Source organism: Zonotrichia albicollis, chromosome 17 (assembly GCF_047830755.1).
Source record: "Zonotrichia albicollis isolate bZonAlb1 chromosome 17, bZonAlb1.hap1, whole genome shotgun sequence".
Taxonomy (NCBI): Eukaryota; Metazoa; Chordata; class Aves; order Passeriformes; family Passerellidae; genus Zonotrichia; species Zonotrichia albicollis.
This window is the reverse complement of record NC_133835.1, coordinates 13,244,911-13,269,632: the sequence shown is the minus strand read 5'-3', so window position 1 is coordinate 13,269,632 and position 24,722 is coordinate 13,244,911. Positions and strand designations below refer to the sequence as shown.

At 45.6% G+C, this 24,722-nt stretch overlaps 1 protein-coding gene across 1 annotated transcript in view; it reads right to left on the bottom strand.

The window, feature by feature from the left end:
- Positions 1-20,257, bottom strand: part of BMP7 (bone morphogenetic protein 7) — a 42,418-nt gene extending 22,161 nt beyond the window's left edge. Inside the window, exon 1 of the mRNA XM_074553480.1 lies at positions 19,319-20,257. Within this exon, the coding sequence (XP_074409581.1) occupies positions 19,319-19,832 (514 nt within the window). The 5' untranslated portion in view covers positions 19,833-20,257. The remainder of the gene's footprint in view (positions 1-19,318) is intronic.
- Between the last annotated feature and the right edge of the window lie 4,465 nt (positions 20,258-24,722).

The following is a 24,722-nucleotide window of genomic DNA, read 5'->3' as shown; positions in this document are numbered from 1 at the left end:
ATAAACAAGTAAAAACTTAAATTTTCTTGTTAACACTTTCACCTGATAATATGTTAATTGTTTTTATAAGTCACTTTGAGAGCAGTTGTCTCATTTATTGTAGTGCTTACAACAATTAGAGCTACTTGTTTCTCATTTACAATGGAAAAAGGCAGCAGAAGGAATGTGCAGTAGGGTGTCTGTAACTTCTTCACTCCCAAAAAAGGCCAGAAGGGATTTGTTAAGGACTTTAATCTCAAATAGATTAAAGGTCCTGAATTCCTGAGACTGAAAGATAAGTCAAAGGAAAATAGATTCCAAAAGACAACACCCCCTGCCTCAGCCTCTCAGCCAGGCTGCTGCTGAGCCACCAGCAGCTGCCTGAGAAACCCCACAGAAATTCAAATGCCAAAAAGAATCTGCCAGGCTCTGGCATTAAGGTCTAACAGGTTTTCAGAGCCTACCTGTGTGGTGAGTTTAGAGGGTAGGAGAGTCTTTTTCTGCTTTCTCTCCAGCAGCTGCAGAGCTACAGAAAACGAGCATTGTTTCCTCAGAGGTGGCTGAGACTGGACTGTCCTGAGACCCAGGCTGGATCTCTAAACTCTGACTGACACATCTGCATCCAGCAGTGCAAAGTCTTGTTCGAATTTTCCAAGAAAATTTACCTTTCTTTCCCTCCATTTTTACCCCCTGAGACTGAAGCCAAAGCTTCAGGAGCTCTGTTGCATCATTTCAGTGCAGATTCCCAGAAAATAGAATCCCAGAAACCAGCTCCACCTGAGCCCCACCAGCCCCATGTCTCTCAGGAAGCTCCACTCCCATCTCCTGCCTCACCCTCCTGCCTCCCTTGGGAAGTGCATCCCACTGGAAAGAAATGTCTCCTTTCCCAAAAGCTGATCCTTTGGGTGGCTCCTGGCCTGTCCCAGCTCCCAGGGCAGCAGGGACCTCCCAGCATGGAGGGAGGGAGGCCAGGGCCACCCCTGGGGCTGGGGCTGCTGGTGGTGCTTGTGAAATCGAGCTGTAAATTTTCGGGATGCCGAATTTGAGACCTCTCGATGGGCTCCTAATTAACAGGCATAAAATGTTCCCTCTATAAATTGCACTTCTTTGTCTCTAAATTGGTGGATAAAACCATGGCACTTATGAAATATAGGCCTTTTCTCCTTATGTTGCTGGGGTTCAAGAAGGAGGAAACCAATTAGGGGCAGGATCCAGCGGTCTGTGCAGCTGAAAGAGCCCACTGGGCTCAGCAGGGCGCCTGGTTGAGCAAGAAATGCAAGGCCAGTCCTTATATTTTTCTGAGGAGAAGGGGGACTATAATAAAGATTATTGCAATAATGTCATGCCAGGCCACAGCCAGCAAAGGGAATGTTTCCCTCCTCATTGTCCTTGACAGCAAGAGTTACAGGGGCAGTGGCAGGAAATTTATAATGGCAAGAATTTGGGAATGCAAAGTTCTGTGATTGGTTTTCATCTGTTTCATTCTCTTGGCTTCGTGATTTACATGCTGACATTAGGCAGCTAAAGCAGCACTTACAGAAATAATTGAAGAAATAGTTGAGGAATATAAATTGGGAGTTCTATAAATGGAGTACAGCAAATGTCCTGGGGTGTGTGATGGGATATATTTTAAATTTTTTTTTTAAAGAGTGATAAAAACAGTATTTGGCAGGCCTTGTACATGGAATAGTTGCAGCTCTCCAAGTCATCTAGAAGCTAGTGCAGGTTTTTGGAGAAACCTAAGGAAAAACAAACACAGCCTAAGTTCTGATCTGTGACATAAGCTTACTAGAAATATAGCCTGTGGTTTTTCTATAACCCATTAGTGCATCCCATCACCAGGGATTGCTGCCATCCTGCCACTTCTGAAACCACAGCCTGTCCTTGAGCCACAGGCTCAGCACCCCCAGATATTGGGGGACTCTGTCCCCATGTGCCCAACCCTGCCCTGATGCTCTGTCCCAGTGTGCCCAAGCCCTGCCCTGTTGCTCTGTCCCTGTGTGCCCAAGCCCTGCCCTGGTGCTCTGTCCCCGTGTGCCCAAGCCCTGCCCTGTTGCTCTGTCCCCGTGTGCCCAAGCCCTGCCCTGTTGCTCTGTCCCCGTGTGCCCAACCCTGCCCTGATGCTCTGTCCCAGTGTGCCCAAGCCCTGCCCTGATGCTCTGTCCCTGTGTGCCCAACCCTGCCCTGATGCTCTGTCCCCGTGTGCCCTTTGCTGAAGGGGCTGCTCGGAGCCAGGGCAGGCCTCAGCAGAAGGGAACCTGCACCCAGCCCTGCTCAGGGACCCATTTTACAGCCAGGGACAGGGAGGAGAAGGTGATAAACTCTTTCTTGCATGGTCAATTCAGCATGTGCCAGGGCAAAGTCCTGCCCCATCCATGGGTGGAGAGCAGCACTAATGCACTAATTTCCAAGAAGATGAAAACCAGGCTCCATAAATCCCTATCCCCAAACCCAGAAGTTGGAAATTCTTTAGTGCTCACTCTGCAAAGTGATCTGGGGTGAGCATTTTTGCTTCGCAAGGGGAAAAAAAACCCTCTGGAGTTAATATTCTCCCTTTAGCCATCACTTCATTTGTTCAGCTTTCAGCATGGAGCTGGTATTGCCAGCGAGACCACCTAGCCACAAACCCAGCAGGGAGCTTCCAAAATTCTTCTGAACACTGACTCCTTGTTATAAATTGAAAAGTGGTAATAGCAACAGTGCATATCACATCTGTGCCAGGCTCAGGCCTGGGAAGCAGCAGCCTCCCTACTGCAGAACACAACTTGGAAAGATCCTTTCAGTCCACACATGTATCAGCATTAGCCATTTCTTTGTCAACAAATCCCTTAATACGAAGCCTTTCTATCATGTACAGATGTCCAAAAAATAATGGAATACTGTAGTACAAGATTAAACACTTTAATGTCAGCATGTGTGTTGCATGACTCTGAACAATGGTATCATTGTGCGTGTGCAAACAGCCAGGCGAGGGAAGATGGGTTTAATTATCTCCCAAACAGCAGCAAGTTCTTCCTGACTCAGTCAAACTTCAGCTAGCAAGGGCTGCTCAGGACAGAAATGGCTGTTTCTCCCTTCCTGGTGTTCATAAATGGGTGTTTCTCCCTTCCTGGTGTTCCTGAATGGGTGTTCCCCCAGTGCTGGGGTCAGTGTGGTGCCCAGGCCAGGCAGGAGCCATCAGGGAATGTGTGTGGGGACCAGAGGATGCTGAGAGCTACCACATCCTCTCCTCACCCCATGTGTCACCCAGGAGCCCTTTAAGTTAAAATTCCCAAGTGTGGTGGATGGCAAAGGGGGAAACAGCCACTGGGGAGGAAATGACAGAGGGAATTGTGCATGCTGCTGTCTGGATTCAGAGACATTCCCTGCTGGGATTTCTCTGCAGACACTCTGAGCAATGCTGGATGGTAAAACCATTTCATTTTCAAGAGCATCCATGGAGTTTCTGGGCAGGTTAAGCACAGGTAATCCATTTTCCTTCCCGAGTGTGCCCTGATGGGTGCCCGCTCGGGCTGTGGTTTCTCTACTGAAAGCAGAGCTAGACGAGATGAAAGGTATTGTGAAAAATTTACACCTGGGACTGCTCTGAGAACACAAAACTCTCCTAATAGTAAACAGACCCACGGTGGTGTGACTCCTGGTGCTGTTTGCTGTGTCTGCATGTGTATCTGGGGAAAGCAAAGTTAAATAAGCAGGGAAGAGTTGCGTTTCTACAGAATACCTTATTCACAGCCCTGTCACGTGAAACACAGCAGCACATGGAGCTGCAATCCATCTGCAGCTGCTGTAATGCACTGAGGATTGCTGTGGGATTTCAGTGGTGTGAGGGAATGGAGAATTCAGGGAGGGGTGGCAGCAAAAAGAAAGAAAAATGGGAGTTCATGAAGTTGTTCCTTTTGACAGACTGCCTCTATTTCTACCTTCATCCTCCTGGAATCCACTATAAGGAAATCTCCTGCAGGGCCTCCCTCTCCAGGCTCCCAGATCCTGTTTCTCTTCCTCCTTTCACAGGAAAGGGGGAGCCCAGGACAGTGCTGACCAAAACCCAGGACAGTGCTGACCTGGGGATTCACCCCACCAGCTCTCCCATTCCCAAATCCTTGTGGGTGGCTGCTTTCCAGAGGGGCAAGCTGGGGACTGTGCTGATGCTGTAAATTGTGGCTCCTCCTGTGTCCCCCCAGCTGGGCAGTGCTGTGGCCATCACAGATGTCTCGAGCTCTGGTGCTGGCTCTGGGATCAGGGTTAAGCCAGGCTGGTGCTCACCCCTGACAGGGCATAGCAGGGCTGTTGTGTCTCTGTGTACTGAAGATGGGATGCACCTGGGCAGCAGCTCCTGCAGGGACCCTATGGGTGCACAGGGCAGGCTGGGGTGAGTGCACAGCACCCCAAGGCAGCCTCAGCTCTGCTCCACACCCTGCCCTGGAAATGTCCCTGCAGCCAAACTGAGCAGTGAGCAGAAGGACAGGCAGAAGCTCCTCATTGCTCCTGCTTTCTTTTCTCTCTCTGCACAATGGAATGACACAGCCTGAGAGCAGAGGCACGCTGCTGCCTAACACATCCCCCAGATCCTCTGGGTGCAGCTGTGGGAGGTGTGTGAAGATGCAGGAGCACATTTTTCTCTTCCCCGTTTGAGCAGAGATGACGGCTACACCACACTGCTCACTGACTCTGTCATTCAGGGGACAGCAAGGCTGAGGAACCAGGGAGCTGCATCTGGCCAGGCCAGCTTCCCAGGAAAGCTGTGCCAGCCTTAGGTGTGAATTGCAAGTCACACATTTTTCCAGGGCATCCAAGGGTCACGGAGATAGTGGCAATCTGGGGAGAATTCCTGATGAGGATCAGGCTGGGGTGGCAGGCACAGCACAGAAATGGGAGGAGGAGAAAGCAGGAGGGTGATGGGCGTCTCAGGGGGGAAGAGGTTGCAGAGCACAAAGAGGGAGAAAAGTTAAGTGGCAATAAGGTTTATTGAGAAAAATAATCCCCCAGTCCAGACACTTGACAAATGGGGCCCAAGGTGCTTCCTGCAACCTGCTCTGAGACTGAGCAGGTCTCCAAATATCACTGATGCAAAAACCAGCAGCCTGCCCTGACTGCTTGCACACCCTGAGCAAATGGAAACACCCCCAAGGAAGGAGAGAGAAGCGGCTGAGCAGATCTGGTCAGAAATAAAGTGGATTCAGCAGTGGAGATAAGAGGCAGTGTGAGACTGCTACAGGCAAACAAAATGGGGAGAAAAGCCCACAAGGGAAGGATTTGGAGGAAAATGAGATCTTGTTGAGGGCACAGGCACCTCAATCTGCAACTGGCATGTGCAGAGGACATGCAAATTAAAATCAAATCTTGTTATTCTAATTCTTCAATGCAATGATTTGATCATTCAGAGATGTAACAGGATCAATTTTTTTCCCTTGCATTCCAGTATCTACAACGGGACAAAGTAATATGTTTTTGAATAATTTGATAAATTAGCTACTATTCATAACAAACAGCCTGAGTCGGTAATTTTGGGAAGATCCCTGTTTGAGTATCTCTAATGTGTTTACACAAAACAGACAGAAATGGCTAAAGGTACCTCTGGTGTCTGAAGAGTGAGTTCCAAACCTTCCCTCCAGGGCCAAAAGAACTTCATGAAAGTTGTGCTCATAATCTGATGCTTTTAAGCTTATATGTTAATTGTCTTCTACTGCATGATGTTTTTCCAAGTTGCTCTCTGTTTTTTATTACTATTGCAGTATCATTATATAGCATAAAGTTACTTAAGACAGCAAAGATTCAACACTTGGAAAACTGATAGAGAAAGAAGGGCTGGATTCTGGGCTGGTACAGCTGGTTTAAGGTATTTTAAAAGTAAATGAAATCAAATGAGAATTTATAATCCTTCCTGAGGTCTGGATTCCATCAGACTAAACTCATTAGGCATTAAGGTGCAGGTGCAGCTAAATAAAGGATTGTTCTGCTTTTCTTAATGCCATAGATTCACATCTTGAGTTCAAAATAAAAGTCTTTTAAAAGCACATGTATATGTTTTGCATCTACTGGCAACACTTGAAAGGGAAAGCTCAGCTGATGGAATCTTCAAATGCCTCATTTTTGCCAAAGGAATGTGCCCATTTCTGCCCCAGCTGTGCTGAGGGACACGAGTGGAGAGCTGTGACTGGACATTGGCCTCTTCAGGCTTATTCATTTCATTTGCATTAGACTTCCTTTCATCTACTGCACAGCTGCCCAAATAAATGGCACAAATCTAATTAATCCTCCTTTAATATTGTATTGCCACAACAGCTCCAGCATCCCCCCAAACGCTGCAGGAGTGTGGGCCTACACCTGCACAGGCTCCCTGGGAGGAGCACAGCAGGATTTGCAGGGAATCCAGCCTTTCTTGTGGTTTGCTGGGATAAAAGGAAAATAATTAAAAACCAGTTTCCCAGGTTTGGAGCCATGCAATTTGCTGGATTTCTCAGCTGAAATCCCAGGTTCTGGTGCTGTTGAGAGAGCAGTTTGTGGGATATTACAAAATAAGCGGCAGATATCAGGCACAGGCCATCAGATAAGGATCTCAGCCTTTGACTGTGATCAGCAAAACCTCAGCTAGGAATGTACACACTGAGCTGTGCCCCACGACCAGCTGGGCCTTTGGAGCTTGTCTGTGCTCTGACAAACATCTGCAGCTCTGGGCAGCAGAGCTGGGAGATTAGGGGACAGCAAACTATGGAGGGGAAAGGTCCTGCTGCCCCAGAGGGGAAATCCCTGCCAGATCCCTGCTCTCCTTGCACCCAATCTGCTGCAGCCATTGCCTCTTGCTCAGGTACTCTGCATGCAGGAGGTCCAGTGGTATTAACACAGTTGATAATTATTAGACAGAAATGGAGTATTTGGAGGGATGTTTTGGAAAATAACCATTAGAAACATCAGTTGCTGCTTACAGAGACGCTGTGGAGTGCCCTTCCTCATGCAAGTGTGACTTGATGACCTAGTTCACATTTTTCTTTGAGATCATCATGTTTGCTCTGTGCTGCCAAGAGAGGCGAGCTCAGGTGGGGCACTGGGATTGGGACAGGGGACCTGGAGAGGAGTCACTGCCTGGAATGACCTCCCTGCCAGCACCACACGTCCTTCACCCTGGGATGGGACTCACAGCTTCTGCTTTCTAGGAACATTTGCTGTGCAACACATTTATTTTATTGAGAAATAGGCAGGCAGCTGTTTGTTCTTTATTAACTCTACACAGCCCTGAGAGCTATCAGTATTGAGGACCTGGGGGCTGCAGACTTCCACATGTACTCCTGTGTGCAGATGTAAAATGTTAGTGTCCCAGAGTGATGGCAAGGTTAAACTGCTATTTCAGGAATGTCCTCAGGAAAACAAACATGAAATATTCACGTGTAGGGCACGGGCACGTGTCTGTCCCCTTCACACCCCAAACGTTGGTGGCCCATGCCCCAGGCATAACGGCATCTGAGGGTGAGGCAGAGATTTATTTGCAGTTTAATTCCCACCCACGATCCCTTTTATACAAGAGGAATTTTCTTTTGGTACAAGATAAGCCCATCAGTGACATCAGCAGCACCTAGCCCTGCATACCACAGCCCTGCTGGATTCCTGACACTGAGCCTCTCACTAGGGCTGGGCCACACAGGCCTCCTGAGTCAGCCCCTAACAACAGCATTTGCTGCTTTGTTTTGGTTTTTGTGTGTCTTCAAGCACAATTTTGCAACTGCAGCTCTGGGGTAAAAGATCAGCTGTTGAAATACACCCTGGTGTCCTGCATGGGCCTGGCATGAATGGAGGGAGCACAGCTCAGTCCTGAGGTGTGCAACTGCAAAAATAGCACAGAAGTGAGTGTGGGGGGTTTGTGAGAGCATCTCTGAAGGAGCAGGAGCACAGAGCACCCTTCTCCAGCTCAGTGTCCTCCCTGCCAGGCTCTGCTCACTCCTTGGGCCACAGCTCCAGCCCAGGGAGGAGATTCTCAGTGTGTCACACACTGGTTTACATTCACCTCCCTCTCAGTGTGTCTCACACACTGGTTTACATTCACCTCCCTCTCAGTGTGTCACACATTGGTTTACATTCACCTCCCTCTCAGTGTGTCTCACACACTGGTTTACATTCACCTCCCTCTCAGTGTGTCACACACACTGGTTTATGTTCACCTCCCTCCTCTGCAGGATTTTCAGTGAAGCAGCTCTCATCTCACAGCTGTGGACTAATGAGCAAAATGACAGTTTCTGTTTGCTGGAGAAATATTTGGGGTTTGCTTGGATGAGTCCCTGCCTCGTTCTGGGCTCTTTTGTGTGTTTCTGTATTCCCTGTGTCAGGCTTTAATGCAGCAGAAATGTCAGGGATTTCCTATTTTCTAATATTCTGGTAATTTCATTACAGTGCATGCCATGGATTGCAGGAACTATTGTACTCAGAGGTCAGAGTTGTGTCCACACCAATGACAGAAGTTTTACACCACATGTCTGATTTGCTTCTCCTTTTCACCTGTCTCAGGAGACAAATGATTCATCACATAGTGCTGAAATATCTTCATCTCCTGATTTGGGCCAAGATTTAAGAGTAGTTACCCAAAAGTTTCTTTTTGAGCTAAGGAGAAAGAATCATTCATCACAGATCTTTTTCAGTTCTTCTCTCCTGCAGTTTATTACAAGTATATTTGTGTAATTAGGGGGCCCAGTAGTAATGTTGTTAAAATACAAGTGGGCACATTTATTGTTTCCTCCAAAAGGAAACAACCAGTCTCTAGCAGTTCTGGTTTTTCCCTGCCTCAGCTGAACATTTACTGTTTTATGTAGCTAGCAGATTGAGGCTAAAGTTACTTTTTTCCTCCACCCCCCCTTTTATTTCTTTTTGTTAAAAAGAAAAGAAAAAAAATCCCCTCCATTCTCTTAACAAATACTGAATTTTTTAAGGATATGGTCAGAAAGGGGAACTTAAACCCAGCATAATGTTTATAGTGCCACACAAGCTTCAGGAAAAGTGATGTGCAGTGCTCTTTATTAACATCTAAAAAGTCCCTGTGGGGTTATAATGACTGCAGAGTAATAAACAAATAAAAGTAGCAAGATTAAATTGTTCGGAATATTTTTAGTGATGGAAAAAGCAATAAGTTTTAACCTTGAGAACCAAGGGAAGAGCAGTTTGTGGGTAGAACAAATACAATTAGGAATGGATTCCTCTTGGTGATGACTGGTTATCATTCATGGCATTACAGACAATTGTCTTATGTAAATAAAATTGTTAAAATATGAATACAAAAGAACAGTACCCAAATGTAGGCACCAGAATTCAGAATTTCTAAATTACAGTAATTTTTAATTTTGTGTTTAAATGCTGAATTTGCTTTCCCTTGTGGTGCCAAAGGGCTCAGTACAGGCACTGGGTGTTCCAGGCACTGACAAAGGAAACCCACCCAACCCCATCCCCAGTGCTCACCCAGGAGAAAACCCTCCTCTCCATCAGAATTAAAACTCCCAACCTCCAACACTGCATTATTTTATGAGCATTTTTTAGTCCCTCTCCCAGAGCTCTTCTGCTCTCTTTTAAAAAGTTTTACAGCCACTGAGCTGCGGGAAGAACAATTGGCAAAGCCGAGGGAGCCCCCCCAGTGCCAAGGCAAGGCAGGGGCCAGGGGCAGGATTGGTCCAGGGGCTCCAGGGCCAGGGCTCAGGCTGATTTCCAGGCCCCAGGATCAATTACAGCCCTCAGGATGAATTATAGCCAGTGCCAGCTCCTCAGAGGGTGCCAGGGCTGGTGACTTCACTGCCAGGGTGGCCTGGGGCCAGGCCGCTGCAGCTGAGGGAGGATGCTGGGGTGACATCAGTGGGGCTGTGAGGAGCTGGGTTGACATCAGTGGGGCTGTGCAGAGTTGGGATGACATCACTGGGGCTGTGGTGACATCAGTGGGGCTCTGCAGGGCTGAGGTGACATCACTGGGGCTGTGGTGACATCAGTGGGGCTGTATGACATTAGTGGGCCTGAGAGACATCAGCGGGGCTCTGAAGAACTCAGGTGACATCAGTGGGCTATGGTGACATCAGTGGGGCTGTGCAGGGCTGTGGGGACATCAGTGGGGCTGTGTGACATCAGTGGGGCTGGGGTGACATCAGTGAGGCTGTGAGGAGCTGGGGTGACATCAGTGGGCCTGAGCAGGCTGGGGGGACATCAGTGGGGCTGTGAGGACCTCAGGTGACATCAGTGGGGCTGTGAAGAGCTGGGGTGGCATCACTGGGGCTGTGTGACATCAGTGGGGCTGTGAGGAGCTCTGATTCAGCCCAGCATGGGGAGCCAGCTGCAGAAGCACAGCAAACTCTGTGCTCCTTTGGAAAGCTCCTGTGTGCAGCAGGGAGAACCTTGCAGGGTGATGCTCTGTGTGATTAACCAGCACAGCAAACCTTGCAGGGTGATGCTGTGTGATTATCCAGCACAGCAAACCTTGCAGGGTGATGCTCTGTGTGGTTATCCAGCACAGCAAACCTTGCAGGGTGATGCTTTGTGTGATTATCCAGCACAGCAAACCTTGCAGGGTGATGCTGTGTGATTATCCAGCACAGAAAACCTTGCAGGGTGATGCTCTGTGTGATTATCAGCTCATCTGCTGCTCCCCCAGCACTGAGGGAGCTCCTGCTCGCTTTAATTATTGCTTAGGGGGAAGCTGCCTTCTCTCTGCCTCCTTTTCCTTGTTTTTTGTTGGTTTTTTTTAAAGGAAGGTAGCTTTTAAGAGCTTGCCATGAAGATCTAAGTTAAGGGATTTTCTCCACTACAAAGCCTGCATAGTTTCCCAGGCCAGGTGGACCCGATAGCACTGACTGCATGCTGAAAAATCTCATCCCCACCCTTCAGGCACTTTAATTGTAAGCCTTTCCAGATACACTGGATAAACACTGTCAAAATGAACCTGAAAGGGTTGTTGTTGTTGGTTTAGCCCTTAAATAATTATGAGTTTGTCTGTCTAATTACAACATAATCTTGTTTAAACTTGGATGGCTATTTGCAGTATCTCTTAAATGAGGTGGAAGCAGAAACACTGGGGTGGGGGGGAAGAAAATTCACAGTTCTTCTACTTTAAGAGAAGGAAAAAAAGAGTTTTTTACTCCCGTACAATTTAATTCAACCTGACAACAAAATACTCTAACTTGGAAGCTACTGTGGTAGGATAAGGATGATAAAGAATAGTGTGGAACCTCTGAGATGCAACAGAAACCTAATCCTCTGCAGATAATATTTTTCAAACAGTTTAGAAATAGTTTAAGGTAATTTACGGGAAGACTTGAGTGACAAAGCACATTACTTGAAGTGCTTTTCCTTCACTAGGCACTTTCTAAATTCTTTCTCTTTCATTTCTTTACTCTCAGGAGACTTTTAAATCCAGTGAACCAAAACAACACTTTGTTTGTTGGTATAGCACGGGGCTGGCACAGATGGCAGACACTGCACCTGTTCCAATAAACTGGGGAAATGGAGAGATAAACCATAGCACTCATTAAGGGGAATCTACTGAAACGTGAACAATTTGTATTTTGAATATCTTCCAGGAATTAAGGGAGAAATACATAAACAGACTTTGTTTTTACCATTATCAGTTTAAAATAAACTTTGTTTAAAGGGAACTTCACGTTTGGTTTATGTACAAAGGCAGACATACCACTAAAGAAGTTATGATAATGCTTGATTTTTTTCTTTAAGAGAGGCAAATGATTTTATCTAGCTGCTACTATTCTGCTAAAGAAAAATTACCTGTTGGCAGTCAAACTAAAATCAGTTAATTCCCCTCTTCCTTGGTAGTGGCAGCTTTTTTTGCTTTTGCATTTTCTCACGTTGAGTAATATCACATTCTTACAAACCAGTTCAGAATGATCAGAGGAACAACATAAACTAAAGTCCATCTGCTCATCTATTAATAAATAACTAAAATTATTGGGCGGTGTGGGGGGGAATTGTTTGGATCGTTAGCAACAAAGTTTCCTGCAAAACAGCTTTTTTCTAGGCATAAGGAATATGCTGTGTAGTATCTGACAGATTATTAAAAAATCCTAAATAAGAAGAAACATTGAATAACAGTTCCTCAAAGGATAAATTTCTTCAAATATTTGCCTTGATCATCAGAGCTTGTGCTGTTCAACATGCCATATATCTCCCTCAATTTCTCTCTCTCACATACACAGCATTAAATACAAAATGTCATGAAAATTCCTAAGTATCATTTAATGTTGGCAGCCCTGCACTGTAAAGCCATTTATATAAAACTGTGGTTGGCAGCTCTCACTCTTCCATGGGAACAAATTAACATTGGCATTCCAAACACAGGAAAGTAAGGAAATTAGAAACACAGTTTATATTTGGCCAGTGCTTTGAAATACTGTACCATGCTACTGATGTCAATTAATGAAAAGCAGAATTCTGCGGAGAGGGTCTGGTTTTGAAACACATTAACACACGTTAAACATGTTTGCACAGGAACTGGACTGTAAGCATCTTGGTTCCCAAACAATAAAGCAATTACACTAAAACTTGTAGTCTCAAAGTTGCCATTAATTCAATCCACTCAGTCTGGATTTTCACTGACTCTCAGATGTAGATGGCACAAATGTTTAAAAGATGGGGTAAGCCACAGTGTGGTGGGGATTACACCCACCATGGCTTCTCTGTTACCTGCTGTAAATCAGGTATATTTATGTATAAATAATGGAATTGTAGGACATACACCCAAATACAGGGGAGGCTCAGCAAACTTTGTGGTCCTCATCAATGAAACAAAGATTTCCAAAAGGGCTTTTTGAATCAGAACCAGTTTGATCTTTGCTACCTGCAACCTTTTCTGCAGCAAAGATTTTTACTGACAAAAGCCTCAACACCAAAAAAAATCTAGATGGCAGTTTATCTCCTGGCACAATTCCACTAACTTCAGTGGAATTACTCCAGCACGGAATTTGGCCCCGCAGCCTTTACAAGGCGCTGTTTATTTGTACTATGATTCAGATATTTTGATACCAGGAATCTTTCAGCACTGAAGTTTCTCCATATGAAATATGTCTTGTATTAAGAAATATCAGTTTCACATTTTTGTCAAACATAATTTGCTAAATTCTGTTTGTTGCAAGGATGGGAATTCAGCTGTAGTTCAACAACATGGATTGGGCTAATAATAATGATAAGCAGTGACTAATAGGAGCTGGTTCATGTTTTGACTGTTTGCAGCAAAGGAAACTTCCCTCAGAAACAATTTCAAGATTAGGAGAGGAAACTCTGTGAAGCTCAAGCAGAAACTACTGCATGCTCATTATTCCAACACAGGGGCACTTCTCTGGCCCAATTCTGCTCTCAGTGCTGCTCGTGTAAATCAAGAGGGAGTTTATGGGAATTACTTTGGACGTAGAGTTGTATAAATGAGACCACAGGGCCAGCTTCAGTAGAAATTTGACAATTTACACCAATGAAGACCTAGCCAAGAATTTTCTCTTGGGTTTCCATTTTTCCAAACTTAAGCATGTGCAGAACTTTATCCGTGTGATTAGTCCTTTTGTGTAGTCTCGTTTATTTCAAAGAGTTGAAAAGGAAAATCTCCATCCTGAAACTAACTTAAACAGCTCTCTCATTTCTTTAGAAGTTTCTTCCATTTAGAGAAGAAATATACATATATAAAATAGCATATTTTATTTATATATAGTAATGGTATATATTTTTGATATATATATGTAGTTAATTCATAAAAGTACTTTGATGTAGGCCCTAGAGAGGAGGACTGGAAAGGTTTAAAATATCATGGTCTCTTAATGCTGTATATCAACAGGTAGTCTCCTTATCTGGCATGCTATCAAAATTTGCTTACTTGTGTTCTTGCTCAGATGACTTCATCCATCATTGCAACTTCTCACTGGTATTCATTCAGTTAGGACAATTTAGAGGCATAAAACTAAATGTGTTATCATTTTAACCACAAATTAACAGTTTCCACATAAATATTAGCATTTCCTCACTTGGTTCAAGGATAGCAGCCCTAATGGCACTAACCGTATATTTGATTTAAACTAATTAAAAACAGGGGCTCTTGCAATTTAATATATTGATTTTACCAGTGGGACTTAAATCTTTTATAATAAGTGTACACAGCTGCAGCACTCACCCACCGCCACTCTCCAACCTAATCCCTGCATTCCTCCTGACAATAACATGACAGGATCCACACATCCCAGTATTAGCCTTAACCCCAGTGACACTGCCAGAATGTATTAAACTAAAACATCACAGTGTCCTATTTAAAAGGAGCCTGTCAACGGCTCTGACTGGGCTTTAATAGTTATAATCTTTTTTTTAATTAATGTTTCCAACCACTTGTGTAACCTTCTCTCACACGTCTCTCCCCGCCGACCCGAAAATGTGTTTCAGGCTGATTTCCAGGGAATGCAGTGCCTGGTTTTGTGCTGCCTGTCCAGAGGCCATTAAAGCTCCTTTGCAGGGGGAGAGCTGGGACACACACAGAGACACGGGCATGGCACAACTGGGGGCACTGGGGGCACTGGGAGCAGGTCCTGCACGCTCCACTGGTGCCCAGCTCCTGTTGCTGGCATCACAGGACCTGGCCATCAAGGCTTGTCTCCTTCAAAGCCCTTTCAGAGCTGCTGTGTTTTGGCTTCTAAACTGCAGCTCACAGAGGGGATTCACCCCCCCAGGGCAGCCTGTGTGGGAACAGAGCAAAGACCCTGCTCTGGGATAAATCTGCTGTGATCCAGGGGATAGGGACAATTTCCAGGTCCTTTCTCCTTGTGTAAGGACATCTGTCCTTGGCTGCTCCTTTCTATTCTGCCAGCATACCCCCATGGCAGAGGTAAATGGTTCCCGTCCTGCTCTGTAGTTTTACTCCTGGAAATTAGAAAATTAATTAAATTTTCTCTGGATAGGTCTGCACATTCAGAGAATACCTGCTGGTCACTTGCTGCACGGTCCTTTCCCACCTCAGCTGCGAGATTTCTGCCTTAAGCCAGTGTTACACCACCAAGGGCTGCACATATCCACACTGCCCAAAACAATTATGGGATGTACCTGTTCAGGCTTGAGAGCTTTTAACAGCATTAGGTGGAATAGAAGGAAAAAAAAAAAGCCGAGGGCTTGGCCTAATGTATGGACAAACCATGTGATGGGGACCAGGCATCCAGGGCTAACTTTTAATCTGCTTTGTTTCAAGTGGGAAATATGTGAAGATCAAATAAGTTCAAATCCAGGTCAAATATCCTTGAAAATCTTTGATTTATACAAGCAGGAAAATGAGGTTTAAAAGAAGTGATTATGAAAGGGTTACTAAAAACACAGCTGTACTCGTACTCTTATATGTGAGGCTCTCCAAAGAAAAACTGTGTGACATCTATATTAACCTTTGGCTGTACACCAATGAAGGCCTGTAGTGAGCTGGAATGCAAGGCAGCCCCTTCCAAATTTTAACACAAGCCAGGTTACAGCTGCAAATGCCTGCAGCCCGTGCTCACTTTATAAAGTATTCCCCGAAGGAAATTTTTTAACTGTTATAGAATCTTTTTCTAATACCCTACAGTGTTAAAGCCTGTTATTAAAGGGCAAAGAGATGGTTCTCTATGCCAAACACTTGTCAACAAAAAGGATAGCCAGATGGTATGAAATAAAAGGAAACTTGGGGGCTCTTCAGCTTCTTGATTTATATTAACAAAAGCCACTTTCAAGTGCTCCTTCCAAGAATGACTAATTCCCCCCCCACTTCTTTTTTGCCAGGATTAAACAACGTTGTTCATTTTATAATCAACCACGAGACAAATTAACAAATTGCGTATCACTTGTGCCGACTCTTTTAAAAATATTCTAAGCAAGTCTGTTTACCAAGGCAAGTTTACCAGCATAAGCACAAGGCAATTATTTTTAGAAGAGAAGGCCTAAGTCATCTAGAGGATGTTTACTCCTTAGCTGCTGTTTATAAACTGAAATTAAACTTGTGCAGAAAATGCTTTGCGTTTTTTCGGTTCCTAAAATGGATCAGTTTGTAAACTGTACTGGACAGGATCTGAAATTAAATTCTAAATGTTAAAATTATAGTAATAAATTTCACAAAATTAGCCAGTAATTAACTGGCTAACTTAGACCACTGTGGCTAAATTCTCTTTTAATTTACAAATAACTTCATTCTTGACACAACTCCATTCCCCATCCATCTTAGCACAGGTGTAAGCTAAGACAAAATGTAGCCCGTAAATTAGCTGGTTATAAATCTAAATCTAATTAGTTGTCAGGATTTTACAGTAAGTAGAACTGTGCTTAGTACAAAGCTCCCTAAAACGGAGCACCTGTATTCTGGTTCCTCCCTACCAATACCCAGCATAAATTTTCTGCACTAAATATACACAGTATCTCCATAGAAATCAATGTGTGTGGGGTTTGTTGTTGGGGTTTTTACTATGTAGCCCAGTAAATCTTGCAATGTAGTTTTTTAAAAAATATTATTCCCTCTAAAGTTGTACAACTAGATGGATGAGGAATATGAATAAGGCAAAAAAAGTGCTTTTGTAGATTAGCATTTGGAAGCCTGGAATTACCGTTTTTTATTGACTGAAATTTCAAAGTATTATTTCTTTGCTCGCTTTTACTTCCTCCATGCTAAAATGAAACTTTATTATGCTGTGACACTTCCTCATTGTGATGGCTCTGCTATAGTAATAAAAGCCTACCTGTGAAATGCAATGCTCACAGAGTATCTCTTACAAAAGTAGGACACAGTTTACTACAGTCTGCATTTAGGAATCCAGCTCTGCTTTAAAAGGGATCATTGTAGAAAGTCTCCACAAAAATTCAGTTCTACAATAGATCTTCTAATTTTCCCTGAATGTCATAGAAAACTGTATGTCTCAAAGCAGGTGTTGTGTTTGATTATATACGGAGTGAGTGGCTGCTCTAATTCATTAAAACCTCCATAAACAAGCCTGCCTTTGTCCTATAAAGATGAAAGAGGAATGACTATAATGGGATGAAAGGTGTGCACAGCGATGAAGAAAGCTCTTATAGATCTGTGTCCTTTTTAAACTCGTCCTGGCATGCTCTGTTGACAAGGGAACAAAACAGCACAGATAAACCTCCAAAAAGTGCCTTGCTGGTCGTAATTCCACCTGTCCTTAAAACTGCTGGGCTTTGCTTGTGCTTGTGCTCTTACTGCTCCCTGACCATGCTGACAGCAATTAAATAAAATAATCATTTAGGATTTCGCATGAAGAACACTCTTGCATTTCTAAGCTGACAACAAACCCTGGCAAGTTGAAATGAATGAATAAATCCACTGCAGTCACCAAACTGCATCAGGATGTCGATTATCAGGGGTTATGGCTTATACAGGTGAAACTTGCTCCATACAAAGTTCTCACATAGACACAGACATATCCAAAATGTAACTTTTATTTCACATCTATGGATTGATTTTGTTCCTTTGTATTCAAACCCATCAATGGCCTAAATATTAACTTTCTCTTATAACTCTTACATGAGGTGACAAGAGACTCTTGCATTGGCAATGTGGGATGGGAGCGCTGCAGTTTCACTGGTGATTCAGTAAATTACTACACCTGAGGAGCAGAGCTAAACTCCCTGCCATTATGTACTTACATGTTTCATAATGTTCTTTCCTCTCTACTGAAATGGAAAGCAAAGAGTGAATTTCGCTATTGTTATTTGAACATCTTTTGTCCTCTGCTCAGGGCTCTCCTTGCACTCGGTGTAGGACACAAGAACCACGGAGAACAGTGTTAGCAAGGTCACCCTTATCTTCAAAGTCAAATATTTGACTGCTATTGGTACTTTTGACTGCTCAAATATTTGATTTTAAATGTATCATTGCTCATCGGCTTAAGTATCCAGCAGTGACTAGACAAGCACTGTAATTCCAAATGGAAAGCACCAGCCCTCATGGAGCACAGCCCCCGGGCCAGATGTAATTCCGAGTTTCCCACTGTGAAGCTTATGGCAGTTAATAAGGAGGCGCAGCTCATGCAAACTAGAGCTCTCCCACAGCGTCCCGTGGCTCCTTATCATGCAGGAATTGTGCCGGGAAGGCTACCGTGTCTAATAATTATTAACGTGTGTCACAGAGCCTTTACAGCTGCTGAGCTTTTCAAGTTAGTTAAAGTGCTGGGATTAGAGAGGTGGTGGTTTAGGTGATGATTTAATCTTTGCTGCCTCTGAAGCTCCAGACAGTGGAAGTGTCCAGAACAGTGACATCCATAAAGGTGTTAATGGATTTATTGGAGATGGGGGTCTGTAATTCCTGGCAGGTTATGTGCCAGAGGTGTGATCCTCTTGCACTTTGCGTTTCCCTTTGTTTGGGACAAAGTCTGAGCTGATCTTGTTTTGGAAACACGATTCAGGTTGTGCCTTGAACTCGCAGGCACCCAATCTGTACGTGTGTGGTTTGAGAGCCGCACATGATGAGCTCTAAAAACGGAGAGAGCGAGCCAGGTCTATAATTATATATTTAAAATAGAATGCGCACCCTGACAATGTTTTACTCAAATCCGGCCAAGTCAGTCCACACGGGTGTGCAATCTACAGCGAGCAAATAGAAATCAGATTGGGCCGTGGCATCCAATTAGGGAGGCCTAGTGAGGCGCATACAAAGCGTGCCAACTCTCGTATCGTTTGCATAAACCCATCCACATGTGCTTGTGAAAAGAGGCGAGTTAGCGGCATAAACTGGGGTCAACAGGAAAAGCTGCAGGAGTAAATAAGGATTTACTGCGGAATCCCTCCCAAGCCATTAGGAAAACATGTGCGAGCGGCTGAGCCCCTGCGGCCGAGGGAGCGCGGGCTGGGATGCCGTAGGGAACGGTCCCGGCCGTGCGTCCCCGCATCCCGCGGGAGCGGTGCGGGACCCGCGCCGTGCTCTGCCTGCCTTTCGTGTCCTCCTCGGCGGCGCGGGATGCGGAGCAGACCAGCTCATCGTCCCGTTTAACTCCTACCTGCAAATCCCATTTCTGACGCGCAGCCACTATCAAAGGGAGCGGACGACAAAGAGCTCAGAGTGCCGGCGTGTGTGGAGCGTGGGGACAGCTCGTGGCTGTCCGATGCTGCGAGGGGAAGTCTGAGCACTTTCTTTCCCCACCGATGCCACTCAATTACCGCCTGGCAAAGCAGCCGCCCTGCCGAGGGCCGCTACCTGCCCTTCCTCGCCCAGGTGGGCTGTCACCCACCTGCCCCGCTGGGAAACAGCTCCCAGCCGGGGCCACCTGCGCCGCCAGCCCCTGTCCTCCCGTCGGTGGCCGGGTCCCCTCTCCAGCTCCCCCTGGCACGGTTCCCCCCCGGTTACCCCCGACCCAGCCCCGCCGAGCCCGGCACTCACCCAAGTTGACGAAGCTCATGACCATGTCAGCTTCGGTGAGGAAGTTGCTGTCCTGCAGGCTGGCCAGAGGCGGCCCCTGGGTGCTAAAGATGGGCTTGTAGGGGTAAGAGAAGCCCTCGCCGTCCTCGGCGGCGGCCCCCGCCGCCCCCTCCTCTACGGACATGGCATTGTAAAGGTCCAGCATGAACATGGGGGCCGAGTTGTGCTTGCCGTGGAGGTGCGGCCGCGGGCGGTGCGGCAGGCCGAGGATGGAGAGGATCTCCCGCTGCATCTCGCGGCGCTCGGGGCCGCGCAGCCGCCGGTGGATGAAGCTGGAGTGCACCTCGTTGTCCACGGTGAAGTCGGCGAGCACGCAGCGCAGCCAGAGGGCGGGCGCGGCGGCGCCCAGCACCAGCAGCCAGGAGGCGGGCTGCCCGCGCCCCGCCACCGGCATCGCGGCGCGGCGGCGGCGGCTGCGGGGCGGCGCGGGGGGCGCGGGGCTGCCCCGCCGCGGGACGCGCCCCGCCACCGGCATGCGCGGGGGGCGCGCACGGACGGACCGACGGACGGACGGGCTCAGCCCCCGCGGAGGCGCCGCAGCCCGCTCATGGCCCGAGGCGGCGGCGGCGGCGGCGGGGGCTGATCAGCGGCACCGGCCCATGGACGGGGCGGCAGCGGCGGCGGCGGCCCGAGGCGCTTCCCCCGGCGGTGGCGGCGGTGGCGGGAGCGGAGCGCGGTGCCCGCGTCCCGCACGCCGCGGCGGAGCCGTGTGAGCGGCGCGCTCGGCGGGGAGCGGCGGGAGGGTGGCTCTGGTGGGAGGAGCAGGCGGATAAACCCAAGCGCTCTCGCTCGCCCGCCCGCCCGCTCCAAAGCGCTCGGGAGAGAAAATCCCGGGAACTGCCTCGAGGAGGGAGGACGTCTGCTCAGGTTGCTTTTCAGGATGTTTGTGGAGGCTGCGGGCTCGGCGAGAGGCTGAGCCGGTCCCCAGCGCCTAAATTGCCGTGAACGTCATTAAGCAGAAGACAGCCCAGGAGAGAGGGCGGATTATGTATAAGGAAGGGGCCCAAACTCCCACAGACTTTATAGATGCGGCTGTCTCGCAAGCACGCGTACACATTTCTTTTTCCTGCCTACTCTTTTCTTCTTTTCTTAAAAAAAGTTCAGATTAGAAGAGCCTGCCCGTGACAAAACAAACTCCATTAAATAATTTAAAGCATGATGATTATATATTCACCTACATAGACACGTACGTGTGTCTCTGTGCACAGAGCCCCGGGTCACTTTTTCCAGCTGGCAGTGGGGAGAGTTAATGGAGAAGCGTTAGAAATCCGAGGGGGGAGATATTCTATAAGAATGGTAAAACCAGGAACATTTCCTTGAAATGAAACTATCAACCTGTGCACATGGGTGATTTATGCCATTCCATTACCCTGCACCCTTGCCTTCCCATCCTTCTGCTCCTGGTACATGCCATTTTTGGGATATTGCCTTGAAATAGATTGCCATTTTCTCAAAGTCATGGCTTTTTTGACTCAGTGGATGGAACATCTACAGTAATGGAGCTCCAGTCCCAATTAGCCCAGGTAGATATCTGCTACAACAGTAAATAATAATAATAATAATAATAATATCAGATTACAAATGTAAACTAATGCTTCCCAAATCTTACTTGGAAAGAAGGGGAAGCCAGGATGGTGTATTTGGGTCACCGAACTAAGCCTGAGATAACCTCAGAAATCATGTATATATACATTAAGTTTATCCTGACATTAAGATTAATTCCTTGGGCAAAGGAGAAAGAAGAGGGGTGGAGGATAAAGCAGGTCATTGGTTTTGGAGGTGTTTTATGATAGATTGTTCTGTTAATATTTTCAGACGAGCAACATCTGGTAGTATCCAGCACCAGATCCTGCAACTCTTCTGGAAAATAATATTCAGCTCTTTTTTAAGTTCTTTATGTTTCAAATCTTGGTGAGAACAGCAGGTAGCCAGTCAAAAAACTGCATGGGAGCAATGATGAATGATATAATGTGTTTGTATGCATGCATGTGCACCTCTTAATAACAGGGAAACTGAGGCATCACATAGAAATGACTCACTCATGGCACTATTGAAATAGAGGTGGAACCAGCCTTAATCCCTCAGCTCAGACCTAACACTTATTTAGGAATGGCTCAAGCTCGGGGAGGATGGAGGGGGCAGAGAGATTGTGGAGCTCCATCCACCATCCATTTGCTGCACTCTCTGGTGCTGCTCAAAAATCCCCCTGGATCTGTATTCCCAGTGCTCCCCATGGATACATCAGCACCCAGCAGCTGAATTCTGGCTGCCCAGCTAAGATCAAGCTCTCCAGCATCTTTTGTACTTCCTGAGGAGCAGCACTAACCTGCTCTTCACCGTGCAATTTGCCTAAATTTCTTCCTGGCCGAGGGTGTGGTTTCTAGATCAATTTAAGCTGATTTAAAGCCAGGCTCCCCCTGAGGAAGATCTTTGTTTTCTCATCCCACCCCAGCCTGGACCTTCAGCTGTGCGACCCCACCCCTCTGCAATGCTGGTACCAACACTTACACACAGGTCAGAAAGCTGATTCTGTTTTTAAAATATTTTTTTTAATCATTTTTGTATTTGCTTTTACTGAAATCATTTTCTGCTGGATCAGCTTCTTGCTCTGACTCCCTGTTGTGGTGGAAAGAGGGAGGCCACAGGAATGCACAGCTGGGGGCAAGGAGAGGGTGTCTGGGTCAGGCTGTGCAGGAAGGGCAGGCAGAGGATTTGGGATCTCCCTGCTCTCCCTTTCAGCTGCAGACAACTTGATTTCTCTGCCTTTTTTGCTCCTTGTAGGCTGTTTTTCCAGGGCTGTGAGTGTTGGCCTTTCGTCAAGCAGCAGTAGGACAAGGAGCCTTGCCTTTGGCATGGATATGAGATGGAAAAGTCTGCAAGGATGGGACAGTGGGCTGGAGAGCAGGTGTCTCTGCTGCCTAAATTACTGGTACTGGAATTGCTTGTGGCTCCCAGTTAAAAACTGACTAAATTTCAGGTCAGCGTTGTGCTCTGAAAGAAAGAAAAGTGTGGGAGGTTTCTCTGCTCACTCGTTAACACCTTAGGTAACTGCTCTTGGTGTTGTAGGTGTCACTGGAGAAAGAACAGAGTACAAAACTAAACCTTGAAACTCTTGATTTGACAAATTTCCTGAAAAAGTGATGTTTGAAACTATTTCCTTCTTGTTTTGTCTAAGTGATTTGGGTTAGGCCACGTTCAGCTATATTCTGATTAAATGCAGGATAGGCTCTTGAAAGAGGGGCAATGTTGCAACTGTAACCTGTGCTTTTATAGGAACAGTTGGGAAAATTTTCTCTTTTATACAGTATTTTCTATGATCCTGCTGCACCTGTACTCCTTTTAATAAATGCATGATAGCTGGCAGTGGGGTACTTAAAACAGTGCAACAAAACCATGCCAGCAGCATGGGATGAGAAAGTGAATTTATTAAAGAATAACTTTTTGATGTGAAGTCCCCAGCTCTTGCCTTCATCCTGCTTTGGGACACAACAAAGGGCAGCATTTATTCTGCTGGGTACAATAAAGGATGATGCAGCTCCAACTGCAGTGTTTCAGCCTTCAGATCTGAGCTTGAATTTCAAATACCTTTCAAACAGAAAGGCAATCCAGTTTGTACCTTTCTTCATGGAAAATGTCTTTCTCTTCCCTCCTTTCCTGCCTGCTGTGTAAACCCTATCCTGCTTCCTGCAGGATCAGTTCCACACAGGTTGCTGAAATATTGGCACCTTCATGTCACTGTCTTTTTCCTTCTCCTTCCTGGATCAATTAAGAAACCAGTTTTTCCTCTTAGTCTTCTCTACTTCTTTTGTGTAGCCTCCTCTTCTTGAGAAGGAAAACTTAATGCTTGTGATGAAGTAATCCCTGTTTGTTGGCACTTGCTGCTTCAGATAATTTCTATAAAAACAGACTCCCAATGTTTCTGGGGTTCTGCACAAGCCACATTACCAACTGAGTAACTTTTTGATCTCTGTGAGCTTTGTGTGCATGCTCTTACCCAAGTTTAGTACCAACTACTGCCATTTTTTTTGTTTGTGTGGAAACAGACAATATTTGGAAGAGTGTATTTAGGAGATAAATAAAGGGGCTGATTTAAAAACAAGAAATTCACAAAAATGTGCAGGTTTGTGCTTGGTGAATTTGTCATCCTCATGTACCCATGTGAGGCGTATGCCAGGGGCAGAATTTGGACATTTGCATTGTTTTACCAAACAGGCAGTAAAAAGTGTGGGTTCTGCTCAGAAACTCATTTAATGACTTTTCAAAAATTAGACACAAAGCATTTTGTCCTCTTTTCTGCTGATTCAGTTTCAAGTTCCTTGTCTTCCTACTTTGATGTCCTCTTTTTAACTTCAACCATGGTTCTTTTCCATTCTGTTTTGCATCTTCTCTCATTTGTCTTGAACAAAGTGCAACTCCTAAATTATAGCAAACTTTTTTCTCCTTCCAAATAGTCCCACTAAACTAGCATGTGTTTGGGGAATTTTGAACTGTTTGTCTATGCTCTTTGCATGAAAAACATTAGTACAGCAAAAATAATAGCATTATTATTTGTATAAGAATGGATAATTAGCTCACGTATTTTTTTACGCTGTATTGGATCATTCTTATCAAAAGATTCTAGTCATCATTCCAGAATTATTACTGAGAACATATTCACCAACATGGAGTTAATCACCTTATGGATAAAGCCATTATATTAGCTCTAATCCAGGAATTTGAACAGATTTGGGTTGAGCTGTGCTCTGTTGGACAATACTGATCACATTATAAAAATTAAGTGTTGATTCTCAATGCTACTTATCAGAGGAGAGTCAGAAATGAAATCTATGCTTTGGGTTGTGAAAAAGTCATTATTATTTCTGAAGATGCCAGTGAGAGCTAAAATAGAATTTGGGGATTGGTGAAATGGGGGTATGGCACTGAATTTAATGTTCATCAGCTGGGGAAAGTGGACAGAGTTCAGCCCTTCACAGTTCAGCACTTCATTTCCTAAAACTGGATCACCACAGGGATCCTTTTATTGCTATTTACTTCAGAGAACATTAGAACTGAGCTCATGTTACTGAAACTTTTGTAATGTTACATTTATTATACATTTATCTACAATTTGAATATCGGCATGGGCTGTATTTTCTATATATGTTTATATTCTGGTATGAGCAGGCATAAATACACCAGTGTACTTCAATCATCTCTTTAAACTTTATATAACTAATCCATTTCTGCAGCACAGATATAGGCATGGGAGTATTATTTAATGTAGACTCCAATACAGCCAAAGCAGCTTGAAGAAAACTGAATTTAATTTTGTACTATTAAATTATTGTGTGCACACTTGATTTGGTTGACGCTTTTGGCCCAAGCC